This window comes from Chiloscyllium punctatum, chromosome 35 (genome assembly GCF_047496795.1).
Source record: "Chiloscyllium punctatum isolate Juve2018m chromosome 35, sChiPun1.3, whole genome shotgun sequence".
Taxonomy (NCBI): domain Eukaryota; kingdom Metazoa; phylum Chordata; class Chondrichthyes; order Orectolobiformes; family Hemiscylliidae; genus Chiloscyllium; species Chiloscyllium punctatum.
The window spans coordinates 22,921,348-22,949,320 of record NC_092773.1 but is presented as its reverse complement, the minus strand read 5'-3'; the positions used below and the strand labels follow the sequence as shown (position 1 = coordinate 22,949,320).

The 27,973-nt window shown below is 50.9% G+C and overlaps 1 protein-coding gene and 1 non-coding gene across 2 annotated transcripts in view; both read left to right on the top strand.

Moving 5' to 3' along the window:
- The first annotated feature begins 5,230 nt into the window (after positions 1–5,230).
- Positions 5,231–27,973, top strand: part of sftpbb (surfactant protein Bb) — a 31,506-nt gene continuing 8,763 nt past the window's right edge. The window contains exons 1-7 of the mRNA XM_072554311.1: positions 5,231–5,489; positions 14,714–14,847; positions 17,779–17,853; positions 19,811–19,936; positions 20,950–21,072; positions 22,953–23,042; positions 27,518–27,701. Of these exons, the coding sequence (XP_072410412.1) occupies positions 5,447–5,489; positions 14,714–14,847; positions 17,779–17,853; positions 19,811–19,936; positions 20,950–21,072; positions 22,953–23,042; positions 27,518–27,701 (775 nt within the window). The 5' untranslated portion in view covers positions 5,231–5,446. The remainder of the gene's footprint in view (positions 5,490–14,713; positions 14,848–17,778; positions 17,854–19,810; positions 19,937–20,949; positions 21,073–22,952; positions 23,043–27,517; positions 27,702–27,973) is intronic.
- LOC140459851 (U2 spliceosomal RNA) lies at positions 17,467–17,661 on the top strand. The gene has a single exon (XR_011953883.1). It is a non-coding gene; the product is annotated as a U2 spliceosomal RNA (small nuclear RNA).

The following is a 27,973-nucleotide window of genomic DNA, read 5'->3' as shown; positions in this document are numbered from 1 at the left end:
AACCATAAAAGGTAGGTAGAGGAATAGGCCAGTCGGCCTGTTGACTCTGCTTCTCCATTCATGGCCGATCCCACATCCTTCATGTCTGCTGTCCTGTCCCTGTATCCCCGTGATTCCCCGACTGGCCAAGAATCTATCGATCTCAGTCTGAAATAGACCAGCGGGACTCTGCCTCCTCCCACAGTTCTCTATGAGCTTCATAAGACTCCCTACCCTCCCAGAGGAGAAATTTCTCCTCATCTCAGTCTTCGGTTGGCGGTCCCTTTATTCTGAGGCTGCGCCCGCTGGTCGCAGACTCTCCTGTGAGGGGGGGGGGCACCATCCTCCCAGCATTGACGCTGTCGATATGTTCCAATGCCTCTCATGTTTCAAAGTTCCAGTGCATACAGTGCCAACCATGGTCATGAGACAATCCCTCCCTCCTGGTGTTGTCTCTTATCTCAAGAGGGTTGGAATATAAAAGCAGAGATGTACTACTAAGACTTTATAAAGCTCTGGTCAGGCCCCATTTGGAGTACTGTGTCCAGTTTTGGTCCCCACACCTCAGGAAGGACATACTGGCACTGGAACGTGTCCAGCGGAGATTCACACGGATGATCCCTGGAATGACAGGTCTAGCATATGAGGAACGGCTGAGGATCCTGGGATTGTATTCGTTGGAGTTTAGAAGATTAAGGGGAGACTTAATAGAGACGTACAAAATAATACATGGCTTTGAAAAGGTGGATGCTAGGAAATTGTTTCCGTTAGACGAGGAGACTAGGACCCGTGGACACAGCCTTAGAATTAGAGGGGGTCATTTCAGAACAGAAATGCGGAGACATTTCTTCAGCCAGAGAGTGGTGGGCCTGTGGAATTCATTGCCACGGAGTGCAGTGGAAGCCGGGACGCTAAATGGCTTCAAGGCCGAGATTGATAGATTCTTGTTGTCTAGAGGAATTAAGGGCTACGGGGAGAACGCTGGCAAGTGGAGCTGAAATGCGCATCAGCCATGATTGAATGGCGGAGTGGACTCGATGGGCCGAATGGCCTTACTTCCACTCCTATGTCTTATGGTCTTATGGTCTTATGGTGATCATCTTAGTGAACCTCATCTGAGCTTTGTCCAATGAAATGATATCTTCTAAATAAAGGGAACCAAAACTGTTCATGGTGCTCCAGGTGTGGTCTCTCCAGCACCTTGTCCAATTGCCGTAAGATTCCCTACTCTTATCCTCCAATCCCTTTGAAATAAGGGCCAACATTGCATTAGCCCATCCCACTGCTCCCTGTGTGCTAGCACTGAATCGCCCCCCCCCCCACCCCCAGACCAACTGTTAACATCCTGGGGGTTACTGTCTCGAGCAAGAGAGAATCTAATCATTGCCCCCTTGGCGTTCAATGGTGTTACCATCACTGAATCCCCCCCCCCCCACTAACAACATCCTGGGGGTTACCAGCTTCAATGAGAGATAATCTCACCACTGCCCCTTGACATTCAATGGTGTTAACATCACTGAATATCCCACGATCAACATCCTGGGGGTTACCATCTTGAATAAGAGACGATCTAACCACTGCCCCTTGGCATTCAACGTCATTACCATCCCTAAATTTCTCCCCACTATCCATATCCTAGGGGTCGTCATTGACCAGAAACTCAACTGGACTCAAAATACCTGTGGGAAGCGAGAGAAGTGATTGCTGGGCCCCTTGCTGAGATATTTGTATCATCGATAGTCACAGGTGAGGTGCCGGAAGACTGGAGGTTGGCAAACGTGGTGCCACTGTTTAAGAAGGGCAGTAAGGACAAGGCAGGGAACTATAGACCAGCGAGCCTGACCTCGGTGGTGGGCAAGTTGTTGGATGGAATCCTGAGGGACAGGATGTACGTGTATTTGGAAAGGCAAGGACTGATTCGGGATAGTCAACATGGCTTTGGAAATCATGTCTCACAAACTTGATTGCGTTTTTTGAAGAAGTAACAAGGAGGATTGATGAGGGCAGCGCAGTAGATGTGATCTATATGGACTTCAGTAAGGCGTTTGACAAGATTCCCCATGGGAGACTGGTTAGCAAGGTTAGATCTCATGGAATACAGGGAGAACTAGCCATTTGGATACAGAACTGGCTCAAAGGTAGAAGGTGGTGGGGGAGGGTTGTTTTTCAGACTGGAGGCCTGTGCCCAGTGGAGTGCCACAAGGATTGGTGCTGGGTCCTCTACTTTTTGTCATTTACATAAATGATTTGGATGCGGGCATAAGAGGTACAGTTAGTAAGTTTGCAGATGACACCAAAATTGGAGGTGTAGTGGTCAACGAAGAGGGTTACCTCAGATTACAACAGGATCTGGACCAGATGGGTCAATGGGCTGAGAAGTGGCAGATGGAATTTAATTCAAATAAATGTGAGGTGCTGCATTTTGGGAAAGCAAATCAGAGCAGGACTTATACACTTAATGGTAAGGTCCTAGAGAGTGTTGCTGAACAAAGAGACCTTGGAGTGCAGGTTCATAGCTCCTTGAAAGTGGAGTCGCAGGTAGATAGGATAGTGAAGAAGGTGTTTGGTATGCTTTCCTTTATTGGTCAGAGTATTGAGTACAGGAGTTGGGAGGTCATGTTGCAGCTGTACAGGACATTGGTTAGGCCACTGTTGGAATATTGCGTGCAATTCTGGTCTCCTTCCTATTGGAAAGATGTTGTGAAACATGAAAGGGTTCAGAAAAAATTTACAAGGATGTTGGAAGGATTGGAAGGTTTGAGCTACAGGGAGAGGCTGAATAGGCTGGGGCTGTTTTCCCTGGAGCGTCGGAGGCTGAGGGGTGACCTTATAGAGGTTTATAAAATCATGAGGGGGCATGGATAGGGCAAATAGGCAAAGTCTTTTCCCTGGGGTGAGGGAGTCCAGAACTAGATGGCATTGGTTGAGAGTGAGAGGGGAAAGATATAAAGGGGACCTACGGGTCAGAGGCTGGGAATCCTGCTGCGAGTAACTCCCCTCCTGACTCCCACCAAAGCCTGTCCCCACCATCAACAAGGCCCAAGTCAGGAGGGTGTGATGGAATACTCCCCACTGTCCTGGATGGGGGTGGGGGGGCAGCTCCAACAACACTTGAGAAGCACGACACCATCCAGGGACAAAGCAGACCCCCCTTGATTGTCCCCACACCCACAAACCCCCACTCCCTCCACCCCCCGACGCTCAGGAGCAGCAGTGTGTACCATCTACAAGTGCACTGCAGCAACTCCCCGAGGCTCCTCAGACAGCACCTTCCAAACCCCACGGCCACTTCCATGGGGAAGGACAAGGGGCACCTGATACTTGGGAACACCTCCTGACAAATCTGTTGGAATTCCTTGAGGAGGTAATGAGCAAGTTAGACAAAGGAGAGCCGGTGGATAGGATTTATTTGGATTGCCAGAAGGGTTTAGATAAGGTGCCACACAGGAAACTGCTGATTAAGAGCCCATGGCATTCGGGGCAAAGTACTGACATGGATAGGGGATTGGCTGACTGGCACAGAGTGGGGATAAAGGGGTCCTTTTTCAAGATGGCCGCCGGTGCCAAGTGCAGCTCCACAGGGGTCAGCGTCGGGACATCTTCAGGATCTGGACAAAGGAATTGAGGTTATTATTGCTAGGTTTGCAGATGACACAAAGATAGCAGGAAAGGTCGTATTGAGGAGGTGGAGAGGCTGTGGAAGGACTTGGGCAGGTTGGGAAAGTGGGAACAGATGGAATATAATGTGGGAAACCGTGAGGCGATTATGAAGGGTCACGGATACGATAAATAGATAAGGTCTTTTCCGTGGGGTGGGGGAGTCCAGAACTAGATGGCATTGGTTGAGGGTGAGAGGGGAAAGATAAGGGGCAGGAAGATAAGAAGCATAGTCTGTTTTCTGAAAGGCTTTAGAAATCTGAGGCATAAAGGGACTGGGTGGGGTCCTAGCTCAGGATTCTCACATGCAGGTTCAGTTGGCAGTTAGGACGGCAAATGCAGTGTTAGCGTTCAGTGGCACAGTGGTTAGCACAGCTGCCTCACAGCATCAGAGACCCGGGTTCAATTCCTGCCTCAGGCAATTGACTGTGTGGAGTTTGCACATTCTCCCCCGTGTCTGCGTGGGTTTGCTGCGGTTTCCTCCCACAGTCCAAAGATGTGCAGGTCTGGGTGAATTGGCCATGCTAAGTTGCCCGTAGTGTCAAGGGCCGGGGTAAAGGTGGGTCGGTGTGGACTTGTTGGGCCGAAGGGCCTGTTTCCACACTGTTAGTAATCTTTTTAAAAAAGGAGAGCAGAGGTGTACTGTACAAGACTCTGGTCAGACCGCATTTGAAATATTGCGAGCAGTATTGGGCCCTGTATCTCAGGATGGATGAGGAGGGGTTCCAGAGTAGGTTTACAAGAATGACCCCAGGGATGAAGGGATTGCCATACGAGGAATGGGCGAGGACTCTGGGTCTGTACTCGATGGAGTCTAGAAGGGTGAGGGGGAAATCTGCTTGAGACCAAGAGAACATCAATTGGATGGGGAGAAGATGTTTCCACTGGTAGAGACGAGAACCCGGGGGCACAGTGAAGGGGGCAAAACTGAGCTGGGAAGGTGGTAAATCTGTGGAACGCATTTAAGACTGAGATAGGTAGTCTCTTGATGAGTAAGGGGGGGGGTTAAGGGGTCACGGGAGAGTGGGGTGGAGCAACATATCAGCCATGATGGAATAGAGGAGCAGGCTCGATGGGCCAAACGGCCTAATTCCGCTCCGATTTCTAACGCAAGCTCCCCCTCCGAGCCCCTCGCCGTCTGCGACTCGGAAATATATCCTTCAGTGTCGCTGGGTCAGAATCCTGGGGCTCCCACCCTGAGGGTGCTGTGTTGGTGGGGGGGGGGGGGGGGTTCCCTACACCACACAGGGTTCAAGATGGCGGCTCACCCCCACCTTCTCAGTTGGGGGGGTGGGGGGGGGGGGGGGGGGGGGTTTGCAAAATGGGGCAATCAATCCTGGGCTCAGCCAGCGACACCCGGGCCCCACGAGTTGAAGACAAAACTGGACTGTGGTGTTTATTGAAGATAAAACCATTGGTAGCTTGACCTGCCTCCCAGAGTGCCGCCTGGCTCGTTGATAAATTATACCTCAGGCGCTTGTTGTGGGGATGTGGTTCAGAAAGCAAAGCCAGGTCGCTTTTAAAGTGGCTTTCCCTTGACTGGGGGGAGGGGGAGGGGGGGAAGGGGGATATTGAATTCTCTGGCAGTGAACCAAATGTGGCGCCACCTTTCAGAACAGACAGTCCGGGGAATCAATCAGTTCCGTCGGAGTGAGGGACGGCTGTGATTAACGTAAGGGCAGGGCTCCTGTAGGGTACAACCTTTCCTGTTCTGCTGCGCTCACTATTCTGTCATTGGTCATTGCCCGGGGGTTAGCTCCTGCTCTTTAACAGCGAGAGTCCATGCCCTTCCTACAGTCAGAAAGCAGCGATGGCCCTGCGTGTGTTACTCGTCCTTTTCTGCTTCTCTCCGGGTAAGTTGCAAACCTCCTTTTTTTAAGAACTCTTTCTCTTCAGTGATTCTTTTGTGTCTCCAAGCTCTGTTTTTTTTTTGGAGCAGCGTTTGAAGTTTGAAGCCTGTGCCCTGTGGGATTCTGCAGGGGGCCAATGTTGGGACCCCCCCCCACCCTTTGTTGTCTGTGGTTCATACAAACGAAGGTTGGAGGGTCGATCAGCAAGTTTGTAGGTGAGACGAGGAGTGGTGTTTTGGCAAACAAGGTGGAAGGATAGCCTTCGATTACCAGAGGATATAACTGGTCAGTGGCAAATAGAATTCAGGATAAGTGTGAGGTGATACACTTGAGTAGACCTGAGGGGCAGCTTTTTCACCCAGAGGGTGGTATGTGTATGGAATGAGCTGCCAGAGGATGTGGTGGAGGCTGGTACAATTGCAACATTTAAGAGGCATCTGGATGGGTATATGAATAGGAAGGGATATGGGCCGGGTGCTGGCAGGTGGGACTAGATTGGGTCGGCAGGGACGGGTTGGACCGAAGGGTCTGTTTCCGTGCTGTACACCTCTATGATTCTCGGACAAACAAGGCAAGGGAGCACTCGGACCCTGAGAAGCACTGAGGGTCCGAGGGAGTTTACCGGTCCCTTAAGGTGGCAGGACAGGGGTTCAGAAGGATTATGGGATACTTGCCTTCATTAACCGAGGTGTCGAGTTTAAGAGCAGGGAGGGTTTGGCTGGGAACTGGACACAACGTGGGTGAGGCCACACAGCGAGAGTATTGTGGGCATCCACGTTATAGGAGGGATGGGATAGCACTGGGAGAGAAGGGGGAAGAGGGAGATTTACCAGGATGGTGCCTCGTTCGGGGTGGGGCGGGGGGGGGAACGGTTTCAGTTCTTGAAGAGAGATTGGGACAGACTGGGGGGAAGGGGCTTGTTTTCCTCAGAGCGGAGGTGATTGAGGGGGCACATAATTGAGACGGATAAGAGGGTGAGGGGTATCGAACTCTTTCCCCTTGGTGGAGGGATCAGTAACTGGAGGGGGAGGGCGTAGGCTGAAGGTTTAGAGGGGGAACGTGAGGAAAAATGTTCTTCCCCAAAGGCTGGTGGGAAATCTGGAACTCACTGCCCGTCAGCCTCATCACATTGCTTTCTCCTTGCGACCCTCAGTTACAAGGTAATATTCACTTCCCCATTCACTTCCTGCCAGTTACTTCATCCGAGAACAGAAACCGTTGACGAATCCCACCCCCACCCCCACCACCCCCATTGGTGAATGTTTATCCTTTAGAAAATGGAGCCAAAGTGAGGCTGAGGGGGACAAAATTGGCTCTGCCTTGTCGCAAACCATTAGCTTTCATTTTCTCATTCGGCCTTGCCTTTGGCTAAGTTGGCATTTGTTGCCTGTCCCTCATTGCCCAGAGGGCAGTTACGAGTCGACGGCTATGGGGTCGGAAGTCACAACGATGGCAAAATCCTTTGATTACTTACAGTGTGGAAACAGGCCCTTCGGCCCAACAAGTCCACACCGCCCCGCCGAAGCCACCCATCCCCCTACATCTACATCTACCCCTTACCTAACACTATGGGCAATTTAGCATGGCCAATTCACCTGACCTGCATATCCTTGGACTGTGGGAGGAAACCGGAGCACCCGGAGGAAACCCACGCAGACACGGGGAGAACATGCAAACTCCACACAGTCAGTTGCCTGAGGCGGGAATTGAACCCGGGTCTCAGGCGCTGTGAGGCAGCAGTGCTAACCACTGTGCCACCGTGCCGCCCACTAGTGAACCAGACTTTTCTTTCCCCCTCAAAACAATCAACAATGGATTTACGGTCATGGTTAATTAACTTCAAGTAAAAACATCTTAATTCCAGATTTTTAATCGAATTCAAATTTCACTGACTGGCCTGTGACAGGATTTGAACCCAGGCTCCCCCATGATGCAACTGGGGGTTCCTGGATTAAAAGGCCCGGTGATAAAGCTATTAGGTCACACCTAGGTTTCCAGTGATCTCGCTTACTCCCCTGTAAAACCTTCCACTTGTAACTTCAATAGGGTTGGCTAGTCGCCCAACTTGGCCTAAGTGCTTTGCCAATGTTAACCCCCCTAGCAACGACAGCTTGGCAACAATTGCTGGCATTGCCTTGTCAAAGAATTGAGGAAACATAAGAGGTGCTACTGATTTTAAGGATCCCATTACACTCCAAAGCAAATTAAGGATGCTCTCCTCCACATCGTGGCTAACGACTCTATTGGCATTCGAAAATTGCTTTCATCGTGACGCAAATGTTAGCTGGTTTGCTTGCGACGGTGTTGCCAATAAAGGGTTTAAGAAAGCAGATCCGAATCCCCATTCCAATATTCAGCCACAGCCGAGTGAGGGAAAACCTACCCTCAGCGACCCAAAACTCATTGGCGACATGGGATCGAACTTGCCTTCCAAAATTTCCTGGTGAGCCACGACGATGTGGTACACTTCCTCTCAGGATCTTGCGTGCCAAAATAAGGAAGATTTGCTCCATGCAAATTCTTCGCCCCTCTCCCTCCCTTCACCGTCCAGGGTTCACCCAAGAGCACCTGGCAGCTGGACCAGAGGCTGTTGCTAGGCCAACAGGTTTGCGCAGCCGCATTCCACTCAGAATAAAGTTGCTAGCCCTGTTAATAATGAGCATGAAATGACCGAATTGCCCCTAAATCCCATCTGGATTAGTAACTTCCTCCAGAGGAGGGGAAATCTGCCATCCTTTTCCTGTCTGGTCTATACATGACTCCATAGACTTGAGCTCCACCACTTCAAGGGGTGGGGGGGGGGTGGTGTTCATTCACCATCACCCCCATATTCCTGCACATGCTCAGAACAAGATACTAAAACGATCCCTCGGAGCCTCGTTGCGAGGTGATTTAGCCAATCCCGTATCGAGTAGTTATGTCATATCCAGAAGCCCAAAGAATTCTATTAGAGCAAAACTTTGAGAAGAATTAAGGACTGGCATCAATTGCCCACGCATTTTCAACTAACCTCTCCAATTTCCTCAGGAAATGTATTATCACAACGAGCTGGTATCTCAGTGGTCAACGCTGCTGCCTCACAGCGCCAGCGGCCCGGGTTCAACTCCAGCCTCAGTCTGTGAGGAGTTTGCACGGGTTTCCTCCCCCCAGTCCAAAGACGTGCGGGTTGGCTGAGCTAAACTGCCCTGTGGTGTCCAGGGAGGTGCAAACCGGGTGGGTTGGTCATGGGGAATGCAGGGATTGGGTGGGAGGGTCAGTGTGGACTAGAGAGGCTGAATGGCTGACTCTCACACTGTTGGGACTCTCCAATAATTGTATTCTTCCGGCTCTGTTTTTAAACCGAGCTCCTTCGACTATCCCCTAACCCTTTCTTGAATTGCGAACTCTATTTTCACCAGGCTCAGGTTTGGCCTGCACAGACCAATCGCTGTTTACTTTGCTGCGTGTCGTCTTGACGACCAACAAAATACAAAGCGACCAGAGCGCATTCCTCGGGCATGACTAGCACATTCCTGCCAGGGTTAGTCGTAATTGCTGCCTGAGAGATTAGATTAATTAGATTACTTACAGTGTGGAAACAGGCCCTTCGGCCCAACAAGTCCACACCGCCCCGCCGAAGCGCAACCCACCCATACCCCTACATCTACCCCTTACCTAACACTACGGGCAATTTAGCATGGCCAATTCACCTGACCTGCACATCTTTGGAGTGTGGGAGGAAACCGGAGCACCCAGAGGAAACCCACGCAGACACGGGGAGAATGTGCAAACTCCACACAGTCAGTCGCTAATGGAAGTGTCGAAAGAAAGGATTTGGAGTTCAGGAGCAGGGATGTCTCTCTGCAATTGGACAGGGTGGGCCCACACCCTGGGGTATTGAGTGTGCGTGCAGTTTGAAGGTGGGGGGGGGGGGTCTCCTGATCTGAGAAGGGACGTCCTGGCGATGGAGAAGGGAGTGCAGCCAAGGGTTTCCCAGTCGGATTCCTGGGACCGACGGCTGGAGAGAGACCGGATCGGCTTAGGATTATATTCACTGGGAGTCTGGAAGAATGGGGAAGGGGGCATCTCGTGGTAGGGTATAAAACATCCTGATGAAGAGCTTTTGCCCGGAACGTCGATTTTCCTGCTGTGCTTTTCCAGCGCCCACTCTAATCTCGAGGGCGAAGGATGATCCCAATGAGCAGAGAGGGGGAGTCCAGAACCCTGCGGGGTTGGGGTTGGAGGGGGGGGGGGGGGGGGGGAGGTGGGGTGGTCACGGTCTAAGGATAGGACTGAGATGAGGAGAAATGTCCTCACCCAGAGAGTGGTGTTGGGGGCGGGGGATGGGGGGAATAGCCTCCATCACAGAAAGCGGTCAGGAGCGAAACACGGAATGTTTTCCACATGGCGTTGGATGCAGTTCTTGGGGCCGAAGGGATCGGAAAGGGCGAAAGAGGAGCTGAGTTGGCCCGCAATCAGATTGCATGGCGGGGAGGGCCGAATGGTCACACCCCTGCTCCTGGTTCTGTTTTGGGGGTCATGAACTCCGACCACCCGGAAGTGCTTCCCAGCAAGAGATTAGTGACACACAAGTAGCCATCTACATCCAGCCCAGAGATTCCCCCCAGGGAGGGCGGGGGGGGCCTTGCTTTGATCTGTCACTGAAAGACATCCCTTTTGTACTCTGATCCCCTGAAGCGGGATTCGAACACAGAACCCTTAATTTAATCAGTTTGGAGCTCTTCCCGGCTTCAAAGGCAGCTGCGCTCAAACGGTTGACCTCAGGGAAGAGAGAGAGAGAGAGAGATTGTTCAATCGCTTTGTAGAAAATGGGTCCCAGACTGGTTTTAGTTCCCCATCCCTGGGCTGCTGCGGTTTAGCTGACCTTAGATTCACTGCAACAACGCTGTTTATACACGAAGCTGTGCAGGAGCACGTTTGACCAGAGACAACCAGGAATCGATCATTAATGAGTCATTCAGCGGGGAAACTGTCCCCTCAGCCCAACCAGTCTGTGTCGACCGTAATCCCAAACTAAACTGGGCTCCTGACCCATTCCCCTCCAAATTTTTCCTTTCCGTACCCTTATCCAAATATCTGATTTAAATGTTGTAACTGCACTCAAATCCACCATGACCTCTGGAAGACCATTCCACGCTAGAGCGACTCTGTGTTTCTTTAAAAATCGCCATAGAGTCATAGAGATGGACAGCGAGGAAACAGACCCTTCGGTCCAACCCGTCCATGCTGACCCAGATATCCCAAACCCAATCTCGTCCCATTTAGAGTCATAGAGATGGACAGCACGGAAACAGACCCTTCGGTCCAACCCGTCCATGCTGACCCAGATATCCCAAACCCAATCTCGTCCCATTTAGAGTCATAGAGATGGACAGCACGGAAACAGACCCTTCAGTCCAACCCATCCATGCTGACCCAGATAACCCAAACCCAATCTAGTCCCATTTAGAGTCATAGAGATGGACAGCACGGAAACAGACCCTTCGGTCCAACCCGTCCATGCTGACCCAGATATCCCAAACCCAATCTCGTCCCATTTAGAGTCATAGAGATGGACAGCACGGAAACAGACCCTTCGGTCCAACCCGTCCATGCTGACCCAGATATCCCAAACCCAATCTAGTCCCATTTAGAGTCATAGAGATGGACAGCACGGAAACAGACCCTTCGGTCCAACCTGTCCATGCTGACCCAGATATCCCAACCCAATCTAGTCCCACCTGCCAGCACCCGGCACGTAACTCCAAACCCATATACCCATCCAGATGCCTTTTAAATGTTGCAATTGTACGAGCCACTTTATCACAGCAGCCACACTTCCAACACCCCTCAGCCACAGGCTGGAAAAACCCCATGTCTTTTTTAAACCTTCCCCTTCTCATCTTAATCCTCTTGACGTCCCCCAGCCGAGGGAAAAGACAACTGTCATTGACCTTAACTATGCCCAATTGTTGAAACACGTTGACAGGGTCAATGCTGGGAGGGTGTTTCCCCCTCGGGGGACAGTCTCCAACTAGCGGGGCACACTCTCCTGTTGAAGGGCTTATGCCCGAAATGTCGATTCTCCTGCTCCTCGGATGCTGCCCCTGACCTGCTGTGCTTTTCCAGCACACCACACTCTCGACTCTGATCTCCAGCATCTGCAGACCTCACCTTCTCCTGGCACGCTCTCAGAATAAAGGGGGGCTAATTGAAGACAGAGATTTGATTCGATTCGATTCCCTCCAGTGTGGAAACAGGCCCTTCGGCCCAACCAGTCCCATTCCCCTACATTTACCCCTGACTAATGCACCTAGTACTATGGGCAATTTAGCACGGCCAATCCACCCTAACCTGCACATCCCTGAGCACTATGGGTAATTTAGCATGGCCAATCCACCCTAACCTGTACATCCCTGAGCACTATGGGTAATTTAGCACGGCCAATCCCCTGATGGTAGAGGAGGTCTCACCTATGTCCTGTACAACCTCAACGTGACTAGATTAGATTTACAGTGTGGAAACAGGTCCTTCGGCCCAACAAGTCCACACCGCCCGGCCGAAGCGCAACCCACCCATACCCCTACATTTACCTAACACTACGGGCAATTTAGCATGGCCAATCCACCCTGACCTGCACATCTTTGGACTGTGGGAGGAAACCGGAGCACCCAGAGGAAACCCACGCAGACATGGGGAGAATGTGCAAACTCCACACAGTCAGTCGCCTGAGAACCCGGAATTGAACCCGGGTGTCTGGCGCTGTGAGGCAGCAGTGCTAACCACTGTGCCACCGTGCCGCCCCAACTCCTACACTCAAAGGTCTGAGCTATGAAGGCAAGTGTGCTAAACTCCTTCTTAACCCCCCTGTCTATATATGACGCAAGCCTCAAAGAATGATGTACCTGAACCCCCAGGTCTCTCTATTCCACAATCCTACCCGAGGCCCGACTTTTAATTGTATAAGTCCTGTCGAGGGTTTATCTGGGGAACTCACAGCAATCTCAATGACCGATTACAAAAGTCAATCCCATGTGCCTTCTTCACGGCTTTATCTCCCTGTCCTGCGAGGATTTGTGACCTGCACAGCAAGATCCCGCAGATCCTCCCGGATCACTGTGTGCCCCTCTTGACTTATTCGCCTTTCAGAAACGCATGAACGATCTTCCCTTTTCACTGCCTTGGCCTTCCGCCTGACTAGAATGGTTCCACATTTTCAGTGCTGCTACGTTGGTGAGAATGAGGGGGGATTGTTAGCATCGCCACCACTCCCTCTCTCCCCCCGACTCGAAGGGGCCCGGTTTCGGCCTGTAGGCCCCTAGGCCGCAGACAAAGCCTCGCCAGCTGCTTTTGTTTCGCAAGTCACTTTCTTTCCGGTTTTCTCTCAATGGTTGGCTGAGACCATTTCCCCCCTCCCTTTCCTCTTCCCTTCGAATACCCGACAGATTTCTCAGCCGCCATCCTGTCTCCTTGTTGCTACCGCCTCCGTTACATCCGATTTGGAGACCGCGTGTTCATTCCTTCACCTGTTGCGCCTTGAAATCGTTCTTCGTGCTCTTTCATCTCTCCTTCCTTCCATTTAGCTCCAACGACCCCTGCCCCGGCAACATTCGTTTCATTCCCCTCATCTCACCTTTCCACGGAGTTTGAATTCTCACTTTTCAGTCCCCTCCCATGATCGATTAATTCTTTTCGACAGCGGCCCACTTCAGACTTGCAGCGCTTCCACTTAGCTCGTCGATCGAATCTCGTCGCCCGGCCGACCAACGCTCCCTCGTGGGTCTGCATAAAACGGATGAGAACGTGAGGCCACTCAGCCCGTCCAGTCTGCTCCACCCATCCAATGGCTGACCATGATCTTCCCTAACTCCCACTTCCTCGCCTTTTGCCCCATAGTCCTCAACGCCCCCTTCTCAATTAGAAATCTATTTTGGCTCTGCATACGACTTCACAACCCAGCCCTCGGCAGAGGAGAAGATTCCCCTCAGACAGAAGAAATTCCTTGTCTGTCTTCAGTGGGTGGCCCCTTACTCTGAGATTACACCCTTGGACAAGGGAAAACAGCCCCTTAACATCTCCGCCGTCAAGTCCCTCTAAGAATCTTGTACGTTCGCCTCTCACTTTTTCAAAATGGCCCCGACCTACTCGACCTCTCGTCCCTCCATCCCCGGGATCAGCCCTTCTCTGAACTGCCTCTGATGGCCGGCCTATCTCTCCTGAAAGAGGGAGGCAACAGAGCTAACCTCTGAGCCACTGTACCGCTCCCAACTGTTCGTGACGCCCATAAGTTAAGAACAAAAAGCAAAGAAAATTTACAGCCCAGGAACAGGCCCTTCGGCCCTCCCAGCCTGAGCCGATCCAAATCTACTGTCTAAACCTGTCGCCCAATTCCGGAGCATCTGTATCCCTCTGCTCCCCACCTTAAATGAATCTACCGTGCCTGCCTCTACCACCTCTGCTGGCAACGCGTTCCAGACACCCACCACTCTCTGAGTGAAGTACTTGCCGCGTGTATCCCCCTTAAACTTTTCACCTCTCACCTTGAAAGCGTAAGGGACTGTCAGAGAATACAGGAGAATATAGATCGACTGGAGAGTTGGGCGGAGAAGTGGCAGATGGAGTTCAATCCAGACAAATGTGAGGTGATGCATTTGGGCGAGACTAATTCTCGAGCAAATTATACAGTGAAGGGAAGAGCCTTGGGAAAAGTTGATGGGCAGAGAGATCTGGGAGTGCAGGTCCCTTGTACCCTGAAGGTTGCTGCACAGGGGGATAGAGTGGTCAAGGAGGCATACAGTAAGCTTGCCTTCTTCGGATGGGGTATTGAGTGTAAGAGCTGGGAGGTCACGTTAAAATTGTACAAGACATTGGTTCGCCCGCATACTGTGTACAGTTCTGGTCGCCACATTCCCAAAAGGATGTGGACGCTTTGGAGAGGGTGCGGGGGAGGTTTACCAGGATGTTGCCCGGTATGGAAGGTGCTCGCTATGAAGAGAATCTGAGTAGGTTAGGATTGTTTTCATGAGAAAAAAGGAGATTGAGGTCTACAAAGTCATGAAGGGTATAGACAGGGTAGAGAGAGACAAGCTTTTTCCCAGGGTGAAGGTTTCAATAACGAGAGGTCACAAGAGGTAAAATCTAAGGTCCGACCGAGCTGATCGTGTGCTGAAGCGCGGTTTGAAATTTGCGCTTGTTTTTTTGTGGGAGGGCAAATGAAGATCTGATTTCTTTTTTTTTGTGTGCATCAGTCCTGGCCAGTTTTGATTGGAACAACAAGACCTGCTTTGACAAAACCATAAACCCGTGCCAAGACCTGCGGTCAGCTGTGAAATGCGATGCGGTGCACCACTGTGTGAAGACCATATGGAGCCAGGCGAAAGTGGTAAGTGGTCTCTCTCAATAACAACCTCAGCTCCAGCGACGCTCGGAATCCCAATGACACCACCCTATCTCCCCATTCCGGTCGGAGTTTGATTTCTCACCATCCTATTCCTTACGCTACTGTTGTGAACCACATCCTTGCGGCCTCCTTCAAAGATAGAGGTTGTGTTTCGCAATGAGTGCCAACGTATTCCAAAACCCCCTGAAGTGAGCTAACAGATTTCCCAATTCCCTTTTCTTGCCCTAGCAAGCAGCAAGAACTGAACTTCCCCAAGTCCCCAGCCACACACAAGATATACAGGGGCGTTTCTCACTTCTCCCCCCCCCCACCTCCCTCCCACCCCACCACAACACACACACTTTTGCGGCTTTGGGTGGTTTATTTAGATTTCGACTTAGTTCACAAGTTCATAAGATCTCGGAGAGGAATTAGGCCATTCGGCCCATCGAGTTCTGGTCCGCCATTCAATCCTAAGTAGCCAAGCTGGGAGAACACAGCTTCCCGCTTGTCCACTTTGGATGTTCTCCCAGCCTCCCCGCTTGTCTATTTTGGATTCTGGCCTCTGCATTTTCTTTCTGTCTCTGTCATTCAGTCATGACTAATATGCTCCTCACTCCCCATTTTCCTCCCTTCTCCCCATATCCCTTCCACCCATGACCAATTGAAAAATCTGCCTCACTGCTCCTTAAATTTATTCACAGTCCCAGCACCCACTGTACGTTGGGCTTAGCAAATTCCACACAGTCACACTTTGTGAATAGTGGGCGGCACGGTAGCACAGTGGTTAGCACTGCTGCCTCACAGCGCCAGAGACCCGGGTTCAATTCCCGCCTCAGGCGACCGACTGTGTGGAGTTTGCACATTCTCCCCCGTGTCTGTGTGGGTTTCCTCCGGGTGCTCCGGTTTCCTCCCACAGTCCAAAGATGTGCAGGTTAGGTGAATTGGCCATGCTAAATTGTCCGTAGTGTTAGGTAAGGGGTAGATGTAGGGGTATGGGTGGGTTGCGCTTCGGTGGGGCGGTGTGGACTTGTTGGGCCAAAGGGCCTGTTTCCACACTGTAAGTAATCTAATTTCTCCTCAGCTCTGTTTGAAATTTGTTACCCCCTTCTCCTCCAACGATGGCCTCTCGTCCCAGAATGCCCCACAACAGGAAGCATCCCCTCCATGGCTATTTTATCCACATCTTTTATCATCTTGAACACCTCAATTGGATCTCCCCTAAACTCCAGTGAGAATAGGCCTAAAACACTGTTCAATCTCTCTTCAGATGATAAAATCCCTCACCTCTGGGATCAAGCTAGTGAACCTCATCTGAACTGCCTTCAATGCCACTTCACCTTCCCTCAAATAAGGGAACCAAAACTCTGCACAGCACTCCAGGTGCGGTCTCACCAATATCTTGGATAGTTGCAATAATACTTCCTCACCTTTTTACATTATATTCCTTTAGCTGTAAGAGCCAAAGTTCAATTTGCGTTCTTTATCATCTGCTGTAGCTGCATGCTGGTATTCTGTGTCACATGAACAAGAACACCTCGATCCCTCTGCATTGGAGAACCCCGAAACCCCTCCCCATTTAGATCAAGGCTCTCCTTCCCAATTTTTCAGGGCTTAGATTTTGGTTTTGTTGTGATTTGCCCTCAGTTACAGGAGTGCAGTGAAAAGCGGACAACGTGGCCAACACAACGACGCCATCTTAGGTACAAAGGGATCTGGGTACAAAATCTTCAGCACAAAAATGAAAAAGCTCATCAGTACAGCTTTTCTTAGTGGACGGTAGAAAAACACGTTTAAAAAAAAAATCATTGTCCTTCGTTTGGAGTGGAAAAGCAACGAAATAAAGTTAAAAGTTCAACATTGCAGTCCACCGTTAAGCCTTGGGCCTGCAGCTGCTCCACACTGTCGTTGGGCCTGCAGTCGCTTTCCCCATGTTGATATCAATCCCTCCCACTCCCTGGGCACGCTTTCACCCCCCCCCCCCCCAAATGGGTGAAAATCACCACCTGTTTTGCCACTGCCCACCATCTAAGTGCCACCACACCGAAGGGAAGTGAAACAACTAAATAAAGTTAAAAAAAAGAGAAACGAGAAACGAAAATGCAAAGCAGACCGAATGGATGAGACCTGGGCTCAAGAGCCGAGACGCAACCTCCACCATCTTAGAAATCCTTCCACCATTTTGAATTGGAATGGGTTTTTATTGTCATATATACTCACTTGCATGAGTACCGTGACAAGTTTGCAAACTCCAGTCTTGGAGAGGTGTATAAAACAGATCTGCTCACAAATCTCTCAAAAGCTAAGATTGGCCGCACTTCATCTTCCCTCCACCCCATTCCACCAATTATTGCCCAGACTCAATCTCTTCACGCTCAAAATCTCTGTTAAATCATCCTGCGCTCTCCACTGTCCGACCTCTCCGATTGCGTGAACAGCTCTTAATTGGAGATCGTTTCCTTCAAACCTAAAGGCACGCGTTAGAGAAAAGAGCCAGATGAACCTGGATCTTTGCTGAAAATGTGGTGCTGGAGAAGCGCAGTGGGTCAGGCAGCATCCGAGGAGCAGGAGAATCGACGTTTCGGGCCTGAGCCCTCCTTCAGGAATGAGGAATCTCATTCAATCGCTTCTTGGCCTTTTGGCTCGGAATATGTGTAGTTTCTGTTCTGATCAGTTTAATCGCTGATATCTCCCGAACGTGGCAGCGTTTGTATTAAATGGATTTTTGGAGCAGGGGAGATGGCTTCAGGGTTTGCTCTGTCCTCTCTATGTATCAGCCTGGTACTGCAGTGTTTCCAGGAACTTTCTGCTCACCCAGATCTTTGCCCCGTTAACGTTAACCGGGTCATTTTGTTCCATTGTACAGGCCTGTGGGAACATTGATTCCAAACGACAGTTCCAACAAAACTCCTTCTCTCCTTTATTCTTTCTCAGAAAGATGATATCTGCGATTTGTGCAAGAAGTTTGTTGGGGCTGTAGCTGACATGGTGAAGGACAAAACTGTGCAGGTACGGGTCAGAACCAAGGCGACTAGGACGTACATTGGTGTCAAATAGCCCGGTCGGTGGAGGTAGGTCACTGAGGAGACATGGCTACAGGTGAAACCAATGCTGTCACAGTGCAGAAGGCAGCGGCTAACTCAGCCGTCACTCAAACAGCTCCCTCAATATTGTCCCAAGTGTCTGGCTGTCGAAGGAGAGGGCTGGGACAGAGAGTCCTGCCTTTCGAGGGCAGTTATGGATGGCCAATCGAGGCCCAGTGGTTAGCACTGCTGCCTCACAAACCCGGGGTTCGATTCCAGCCTCGGACGACTGTCTGTGTGGAGTTTGCACATTCTCCCCCCCCCCCCACCCCGTGTCTGCGTGGGTTTCCTCTGAGTGCTCCAGTTTCCTCCCACAGTCCAAAGGTGTGCAGGTTAGGGTGGATTGGCCATGGGAAATTACCCATAGTGCTCAGGGATGTGCAGGTTAGGGTGGATTGGCCATGCTAAATTACCCCTAGTGCTCAGGGATGTGTAGGTTAGGGTGGATTGGCCATGCTAAATTACCCATAGTGTTCAGGGATGTGCAGGTTAGGGTGGATTGGCCATGCTAAATTACCCATAGTGCTCAGGGTTGTGCAGGCTAGGGTGGATTGGTCATGCTAAATTACCCATAGTGCTCAGGGATGTGTAGGTTAGGGTAGATTGGCCATGCTAAATTACCCATAGTGCTCAGGGATGTGTAGGTTAGGGTGGATTGGCCATACTAAATTACCCATAGTCTTCAGGGATGTGCAGGTTAGGGTGGATTGGCCATGCTAAATTACCCATAGTGCTCAGGGAAGTGCAGGTTAGGGTGGATTGGCCATGCTAAATTACCCATAGTGTTCAGGGATGTGTAGGTTAGGGTGGATTGGCCATGCTAAATTACCCATAGTGTTCAGGGATGTGCAGGTTAGGGTGGATTGGCCATGCTAAATTACCCATAGTGTTCAGGGATGTGCAGGTTAGGGTGGATTGGCCATGCTAAATTACCCATAGTGTTAGGTGCATTAGTAGTGAGTCGGGGAATGGGTCTGGGTGGGTTACACTTCGGAGGGTTGGTGTGGACTTATTAGGCCGAAGGGCCTGTTTCTACACTGTAGGGAATCTAATCTATTCAAGATATAATCAGTAAAACATCATTCATTGCTCAGACCTTTGAGTGTCGGAGTTGCGATGTCATGTTGAGTTAGTACAGGAGGCCCCTTCTGGATTATTGTGCCCAGTTGTGTTATAGGGGATATTATTAAACTTTAGAAGAGATTTTGCCAGGATGTTCCCTTAAATGGAAGGTTGGAGTTATAAGGAGATGGGACATTTTTCACCGGAGCGTAAGAGGTTGAGGAGTGACCTCACTGAGGTTGTTAAATCACGCGGGGCATAGAGAAGGTGAATGGATGGCGTCTTCTCCCGAGAGTGGGGGATCACAGGACGAGAGGGCATATTTTTCAGGTGAGAGAGATTTAAAAAGACATGAGGGGCAATGTTTTTTTTAACACAGGGGTTCAGGTGTGGAATGAACTTCCTGGGGAAGTGGTGGAGGCGGGAACAGTCACAACGTTTGCGTGGTGCACTTTTGCTCGGGGCTCGGGGTTTAATGTGGGCGGCACGGTGGCACAGTGGTTAGCATGGCTGCCTCACAGTTCAATTCCCGCCTCAGGCGACTGACTGTGTGGAGTTTGCACATTCTCCCCTGTGTCTGCGTGGGTTTCCTCCGGGTGCTCCGGTTTCCTCCCACAGTCCAAAGATGTGCAGGTCAGGTGAATTGGCCATGCTAAATTGCCCGTAGTGTTAGGTGAGGGGTAGATGTAGGGGTACGGGTGGGTTACGCTTCGACGGGGCGGTGTGGACTTGTTGGGCCGAAGGGCCTGTTTCCACACTGTAAGTAATCTAATCTAATTCCATATTTGCGCAAGGTGGTGACAATTTCTCATTTGAAACAGGATGCTGTGGAAAACGCTTTGCACAAAGGCTGCGATTTGATCCCAGTCAAACAATTTGCAGACCAGTGTAACGACATTGTCAATACCTACCTACCCATTATTATTCACCTTCTTGAGGAAGAGTTGGTAAGTGTGCGTGTGCCTAGATAGAACGGGCTGGGTTGCGATGCGGGCCATTTGGGGGATGGCAGTGCAGTGGACAGAAAGGGGAATTGCCTGTGGACTGTCTGTGTGGAGTTTGCACATGCTCCCCGTGTCTGTGTGGGTTTCCTCTGGTTGCTCCCACAATCCAAGGATGTGCAGGTTAGGGAGAATTAGCCATTCTAAATTACCCACAGTGCTCAGGGATGTGCAGGTTAGGGTGGATTGGCCATGTTAAATTACCCATAGTGCTCAGGGACGTGCAGGTTAAGGTGGATTGGCCATGCTAAATTACCCATAGTGCTCAGGGATGTGCAGGTTAGGGTGGATTGGCCATGTTAAATTACCCATAGTGCTCAGGGATGTGCAGGTTAGGGTGGATTGGCCGTGCTAAATTGCCTATCGTGCTCGAAGATGTGTAGGTTAGGTGTATGAGCCAGGGGTAAATGTGGGGTAATGGGAATGAGTCTGGGTGGGTTACTCTTCTGTGGGTTGGTGTGGACTTGTCAGGCCGAAGGGCCTGTTTCCACACTGTAGGGATTTTGTGGGGAATTGTAATTCTATAGGGAATTTGTGTGTGTGTGTGTGTATGTGTGAGAGAGAGCGTGTGTGGGGCGCAACAAAATGTTGGAAAAGATGGTGCTTTGCTCTTTACAAGAGCCGTTTCTGCCCATCCCAGTTAGCTACGGGACAAAACCAAACCTGGTTTGGAAATCCGCAGGCTGGCTCTTGCAGGAAATAATCGACAATTGTAGATGTAGGGGTATGGGTGGGTTACGCTTCGGCGGGGCGGTGTGGACTTGTTGGGCCGAAGGGCCTGTTTCCACACTGTAAGTAATCTAATCTAATCTAATCTAATCTAATCTAATTGCTGCCGAGACAAGGGGTCAAGGGCTAGCTAAAGGGAGATGGCGGGGGGGGGAGCCATCGTGTGCAAAATGACCTCCGCGTTTTAATCCCTCCTGCGTTTGGTCTTTTTTCTCGCCCTTCTCCACGAGGAACCGGATGCGTTGTGCGCTGCCCTCGGCCTGTGCAAATCTCTCCACAACCGAACTGCCAAAGCAAAGATGGGCATGGACAATTTCTCACCAAGGTCCAACGAAGTCTGGAAACGAATCAGGGTAGGATTGATGGCAGGGACGCTGGTTTACAAAATTGCCTGGGGGTGGGGGGGGGCTGCGTGACAGAGGTGGGGGGGGAGGGGCGGAAACGGCCTCTGTTTTTTTGTCTCGATCTGAGCTAATTAGCCACGTCTAAGCGCGGCATTCAAATCCATTTTCGGGCACCTAACTAGGGATGGATAGTATGGGTGTAGTTCACGTGACGAAGGAGCAGCGCTCCGAAGGTTTTAAATCAACCTGATTGTACGACTTCTGATTTTTGTCCACGCCGGTCCAACAGGAGGTCTCTATATCACAGCACGGAAACAAACCCTTCTGTCCAACCCGTCCAAATATCCTAACCTAATCGAGTCCCATTTGCCAGCACCCGGCCCATATCCCTCCAAACCCTTCCTATTCACATACCCATCAGATGCCTCTTAAATATTGCAATTGTACCAGCCTCCACCACTTCCTCTGGCAGCTCATTCCACACACGTACCACCCTCTGTGTGAAAAAGTTGCCCCTTAGGTCTCTTTTATATCTTTCCCCTCTCACCCTAAACCTATGCTCCTCTAGTTCTAGACTCCACCCCCCTACCCCAGGAAAATGACCTTGTCTGTTTACCCTATCCATACCCCCCTCATGACTTTATAAGGTCACCCCTCAGCCTCCGACACTCCAGGGAAAACAGCCCCAGCCTGTCTCGCCTCAGTCTTTTAACTCAAACCCTCCAGTCTCGGTGACAGCTTGTAAATCTTTTCTGCATCCTTTCCAATTTAATGACATCCTTCTGATAGGAAGGAGACCAGAATTGCAGGCAATATTCCAACAGTGGCCTAACCAATGTCCTGTCCAGCCGCAACATGACCTCCCAACTCCTGTACTCAACACTCTGACCAATAAAGGCAAGTGGGCCTTCTTTACCACCCCAGATATTATTATACTTTTAGATAACTAACTTCACTAACTGCGACAGGTTCCAAGGAAGTGTCGGTCACTCACATGATCCAATGTGGGAAGGAGCTAGTGTAAAACAGCATTCTTTAGATATAACAAAGTTAGTGTTTCACAGCTCACAGTCTTCAGCCACTGTTGGAATATTGTGTGCAATTCTGGTCTCCTTCCTATCGGAAAGATGTTGTGAAACATGAAAGGGTTCAGAAAAGACTTACAAGGATGTTGCCAAGGTTGGAGGGTTTGAGCTACAGGGAGAGGCTGACCAGGCTGGGGCTGTTTTCCCTGGAGCGTCGGAGGCTGAGGGGTGACCTTATTTGATTAGACTAGATTCCCTACAGTGTGGAAACAGGCCCTTCGGCCCAACAAGTCCACACCGACCCTCCGAAGAGAAACCCACCCAGACCCACTTCCCTCTGAATGATGCACCTAACACTATGGGTAATTTTTTAGTCTGGCCAATTCACCCTGACCTGCCCATCTTTGGACTGTGGGACGAGCACCCAGAGGAAGCCCATAGAGGGTTACAAAATCATGAGGGGCGTGGATAGGGTAAATAGACAAGGTATTTTCTGTGGGGTCAGGGAGTCCAGAACTAGAGGGGCTTAGAGTGAGAGGGAAAGATATAAAAGAGATCTAAGGGGCAACTTCTTCACACAGAGGGTGGTACGTGTATGGAATGAGCTGCCAGAGGAAGTGGTGGAGGTTGGTACAATTGCAACATTTAAGAGGCATTTGGATGGGTATATGAATAGGAAGGGTTTGGAGGGATATGGGCTGGGTGCTGGCAGGTGGGACTAGATTGGGTTGGGATATCTGGGTCGGCATGGACGGGTTGGACCGAAGGGCCTGTTTCCGTGCTGTACATCTCTATGACTCTAATTACAGTGCATGGTAGGAACAGTTAGGTCAACTGTCCCATTATGTCTCCCTGTTGAACCAGGTGCCCCTTCCCAAAGACAGGTACACGTGTGAGTCCTGTGTCCTTGTTGTGAAGAAGCTGCAGCGAATATTGCCTGAGGAGAAAACGGAGGTGAGTTACACTCTTCCATTCAAATGAAGCAATCTGATGCATTGATTCTGAAAGGGGATAGACAGCTCGTGTCTCGATCTATGGATCTGCATTTTAACCTATTCTCCCCCCCCCCTCCCCTCCTCTTGTCTTCATTGATACGTGGGTATCACTGGCTGGGTCAATATTCATTGGCCTTCCTTTGTAACTCAAATCTCTTCCTTGAACCGCTGCAGTCCCGTGTGGTGTAGGGACCCCCCCCCCTCACACAGAGCCCTCAGGGAGGGAGTCCCAGGATTCTGACCCAGCGACACTGAAGGAACGGCTGGTAGATTTCCAAGTCGGGACGGTGAGGGGCTCAGATGGGAACTTGCAGGGGGGTGGTGTTCCCATGTACCTGCTGCCCCTTGTCCTTCCAGATGGAAGTGGCCGTGGGGTTTGGAAGGTGCTGTCTGAGGAGCCTGGGGGAGTTGCTGCAGTGCGTCTTGTAGATGGTACCCACTGCTGTTACTGAGCGTCGGGGGGGTGGAGGGAGTGGGGGTTTGTGGGTGTGGGGACAATCGAGCGGGGGGCTGCTTTGTCCCTGGATGGTGTCGAGCTTCTTGAGTGTTGTTGGAGCTGCTCCCCCCCTCCATCCAGGGCAAGTGGGGAGTATTCCATCCCACACTCCTGACTTGTCGATGGTGGGGAGTTACTTGCCTGGCAATAGCGATCATAACATGACGGGAGTTCACATTTAACTTTGAGCATCAAACAGTCATTTTTGAAACTAGGGTCCTGACACTGCAGTTACGATACAACTGACAGCCAATAGGCCTTTCAAGAGTCACATGGTCTGCAACAGAAACATAGCTGTCAGGCACAAGCTTCCAATGAGAGTGACGATTCAACTGTGGGCTTTCAGACGTTAACTATCACATCAGGTTGGGCGGCACGGTGGCACAGTGGTTAGCACTGCTGCCTCACAGCGCCGGAGACCCGGGTTCAATTCCCGCCTCAGGCGACTGACTGTGTGGAGTTTGCACATTCTCCCCGTGTCTGCGTGGGTTCCCTCCGGGTGCTCCGGTTTCCTCCCACAGTCCAAAGATGTGCAGGTCAGGTGAATTGGCCGCGCTAAATTGCCCGTAGTGTTAGGTAAGGGGTAGATGTAGATGTAGGGGTATGGGTGGGTTAAGCTTCCGCGGGGCGGTGTGGACTTGTTGGGCCGAAGGGCCTGTTTCCACACTGTAAGTAATCTAATCACATCAGATCATAAGAAGTGGCTTATACAGGAAGTGGAGATTCTGAGGATTGGGAACAATTTCGAACCCGTCACTGGAACTGATAAATTGACACATGAATGCGTACTGCCAAGAAACACAGGGAAAGCTTCTCTGGGGATAGATAGAAATTAGCTAGGGCAATGGTCGTGTTGAGGTCCCAAGTCGCTCCTTGGCACAAAACTTCAGGATCGATACGTGACCCAGGCGGCCACCAGTTCGAGATTGGCACCCTCTTAAGCAAGTGACTGCAAATCCCACAAACAGAGACTCGGGTTTCTATCCCATCCCTAAAACCTCAAACAAAAAGGCGGCAGGTTTACTGACTCGACTGTGACGCAACTCCAAAATATCGACGCCCAATCTGCCGTGGCAATTTTCCAGCTTTGTGAGGAGCACGCTCCGCCAACGATTCGCCCCTCGTTTCTTGTTGCCTTGCTGTGCTTCTGGGCCTGATCCATGGTCTCTCTATCTCCCTTTAAGCTGCCGCTCCCAGCATGCACCAGTCGCCACGCTATCCCAGTGGCTTTAGCTGCAGAGCTAGAACACTCGGAGGGAGCCCTCATAGTCTCCAATGTATAAAACGAAGGGCCACCCCACATTGAGCTTCCTAAGGCCCAGGGGCTTTGGAAATTCCTGTCTCCTTTCAATTTAGGAAAGATATTGTTTCGTTAGAAACAGCTCAGGGCAGGTTCACCAGGATGATCCCCAGGGATGGAGGGATTGTCTGATGGCCAAAGGCTAAACAGGTTGGGACTCTACTCACTGGAGTTTGGAAGAATGAGAGGCGATCTCATTGACAGGGTCAATGCTGAGAGGATGTTTCCCCCATTTGGGACGATTTAGGACCAGAGGACACAGTCTCAGAATAAGGGGGGGGGGAGGGGGGTGGAATTTCTTCTGTCAGAAGGTTCTGAGGCTTTGGAACTCACAGAGAGCTGTGGGTTGGTTGGTTGGTGGGGGAGAGGGCAGAATCCTTGTGGATAGTTAAGACTGAGATATATAGATTCTTGACCAGTCAGGGAATCACGGGGGCAAGGAGTGCAGGAAAGTGGACGTGAGCAATGTTGGATTGGCCATGATCCTATTGAAGAGGGAGCAGGCAGACAGAGCTGAATGACCTACCCCATTCCTATCACTTACGGTCTTTTGGCCTTTTAATCGAAGGAAGGATCTACGCACGGTAGACAGAGTGACTACTTTTGCTGCTTCCAGGATACGTGAAGCAGATGCCTTGGAAGGTGGTGAAGGGTGGCTCAGTGCTGCCTCACAGCACCAGGGACCCGGGTTCGATTCCAGCCTCGGGCGACTGTCTGTGTGGAGTTTGCACATTCTCCCCCCTCCGTGTCTGCGTGGGTTTCCTCCCACGCTCCAGTTTCCTCCCACAATCCAAAGACGTGTAGTTTAGGTGAACCTGCCATGTGAAATTGTTCAGGGATTAGATTAGATTCCCTACAGTGTGGAAACAGGCCCTTTGGCCCAACAAGTCAACACCAACCCTCCGAAGAGCAAACCACCCCCCCCGTGACTAATGCACCTCACACTATGGGTAATTTAGCACGGCCAATTCACCTTAACCTGCACATCCCTGAGCACTATGGGTAATTTAGCATTGCCAATCCACCCTAACCTGCACATCCCTGAGCACTATGGGTAATTTAGCACGGCCAATCCACCCTAACCTGCACATCCCTGAGCACTATGGGTAATTTAGCACGGCCAATCCACCCTAACCTACACATCCCTGAACACTATGGGTAATTTAGCACGGCCAATCCACCCTAACCTGCACATCCCTGAGCACTATGGGTAATTTAGCATGGCCAATCTACCCTAACCTGCACATCCCTGAGCACTATGGGTAATTTAGCATGGCCAATTCACCCTAACCTGCACATCCCTGAGCACTATGGGTAATTTAGCATGGCCAATTCACCCTAATTTGCACATCCCTGAGCACTATGGGTAATTTAGCACGGCCAATCCACCGTAACCTGCACATCCCTGAGCACTATGGGTAATTTAGCACGGCCAATCCACCCTAACCTACACATCCCTGAACACTATGGGTAATTTAGCACGGCCAATCCACCCTAACCTGCACATCCCTGAGCACTATGGGTAATTTAGCATAGCCAATTCACCCTAACCTGCACATCCCTGAGCACTATGGGTAATTTAGCATGGCCAATTCACCCTAACCTGCACATCCCTGAGCACTATGGGTAATTTAGCACAGCCAATTCACCGTAACCTGCACATCCCTGAGCACTATGGGTAATTTAGCATGGCCAATTCACCCTAACCTGCACATCCCTGAGCACTATGGGTAATTTAGCATGGCCAATTCACCGTAACCTGCACATCCCTGAGCACTTTGGGTAATTTAGCACGGCCAATCCGCCCTGACCTGCACATCTTTGGACTGTGGGACGAAACCAGAGCACCCAGAGGAAACCCACACAGACACTGGGGGTAAGAATGTGAAAACCCCACACAGACAGCCGCCCGAGGCTGGAATCGAACCTGGGACCCTGGTGCTGTGAGGTAGCAGTGAGCCACCATGCCGTGCCGACATGTAGGTTAGGTGCATTAGTCAGGAGTAAAGGGAGAGTGATGGGGAATGGGCTTGGGTGGGATACTCTTCAGAGAGTAAGTGTGGACTTTTTGGGCCTGTTTCCACACTGCAGGGATTCTGTGTCTGAACGGCAGGGAGAAAGGTTGGTGAGGGGGAACCAAGTTGGGAAGGTTTTTCCCTCTCAGTCTCTCTCTCTCTCTCAATCCCTCTCTTCCTCTGTCATGAGAGGTTTAACCTGAAGATCTCGGGCCAGGGGGAGCCTTGAGAAGGACCCCCCTTCATTGGCCTTCCAACGATACCCACTGTACCTGAACAGACTTTGCCTGTTCACGTGGGGTTCTGTGGTACAATGCAGAGTCCACGTGTTGTGGGCCAGACATTAGATCCCTAGCTGAGATCAATTCATTCCCAGGGCACTGAGGGTAGCACTCGCACTGTTTAGTGCTGACCCAGTGGCAAACACCTTTGCTATTTCAAGAAAACGGACTGGGTTTCAGAGCGTGGGCGGGTTACTCTTATTTTTTATCCCCCCCTTGACAGATGCAAATCAAAACAGGAACCGAAATATAGAATGCGCTGCTGCCCTGAACAGTCTCCCCTGTTTTTGACCAGCTAATGTTTGCTTTTAAAAGCTTGTCTCTGCCAACCCCCCCCAACAGGCTGCCATCGCCACGCTGCCCCGACAGGTCTGCTCCCGACTGACGGGCAAATACCTGGCAAAGTGTCGCGATTTTATGGAACGGTTCGGGGACACTGCTATTGATCTGCTGTTTCGGGAAGTGCAGCCCGGTGCTGTGTGTGAGGCTCTCCACGTTTGTTCCACTGTGGACTCGAAGGAACCGTGTACGTATCCCCGGCGAAACCGCCTTTAAAACTCATCCCCTGTTTGTCCTGAGCACAGAGGCTGTGGGGTGACGTGCGCGTCAAACGTCAGGTTTTCAATTCCCTTTCTGTGGCTGAGCAAGTCTCTCCAGCAGCATTACAGCTAAGAGTGTGATTCCACTCTCGTTCGGAGACTCCTCTACTCTGCAACATCACACAGCTCTACTAGCTCCTTCAAATATTCATCTCTAGAGATACCTCAATCCTGCCCTGTCTCAGTTATCGCAGAAGTA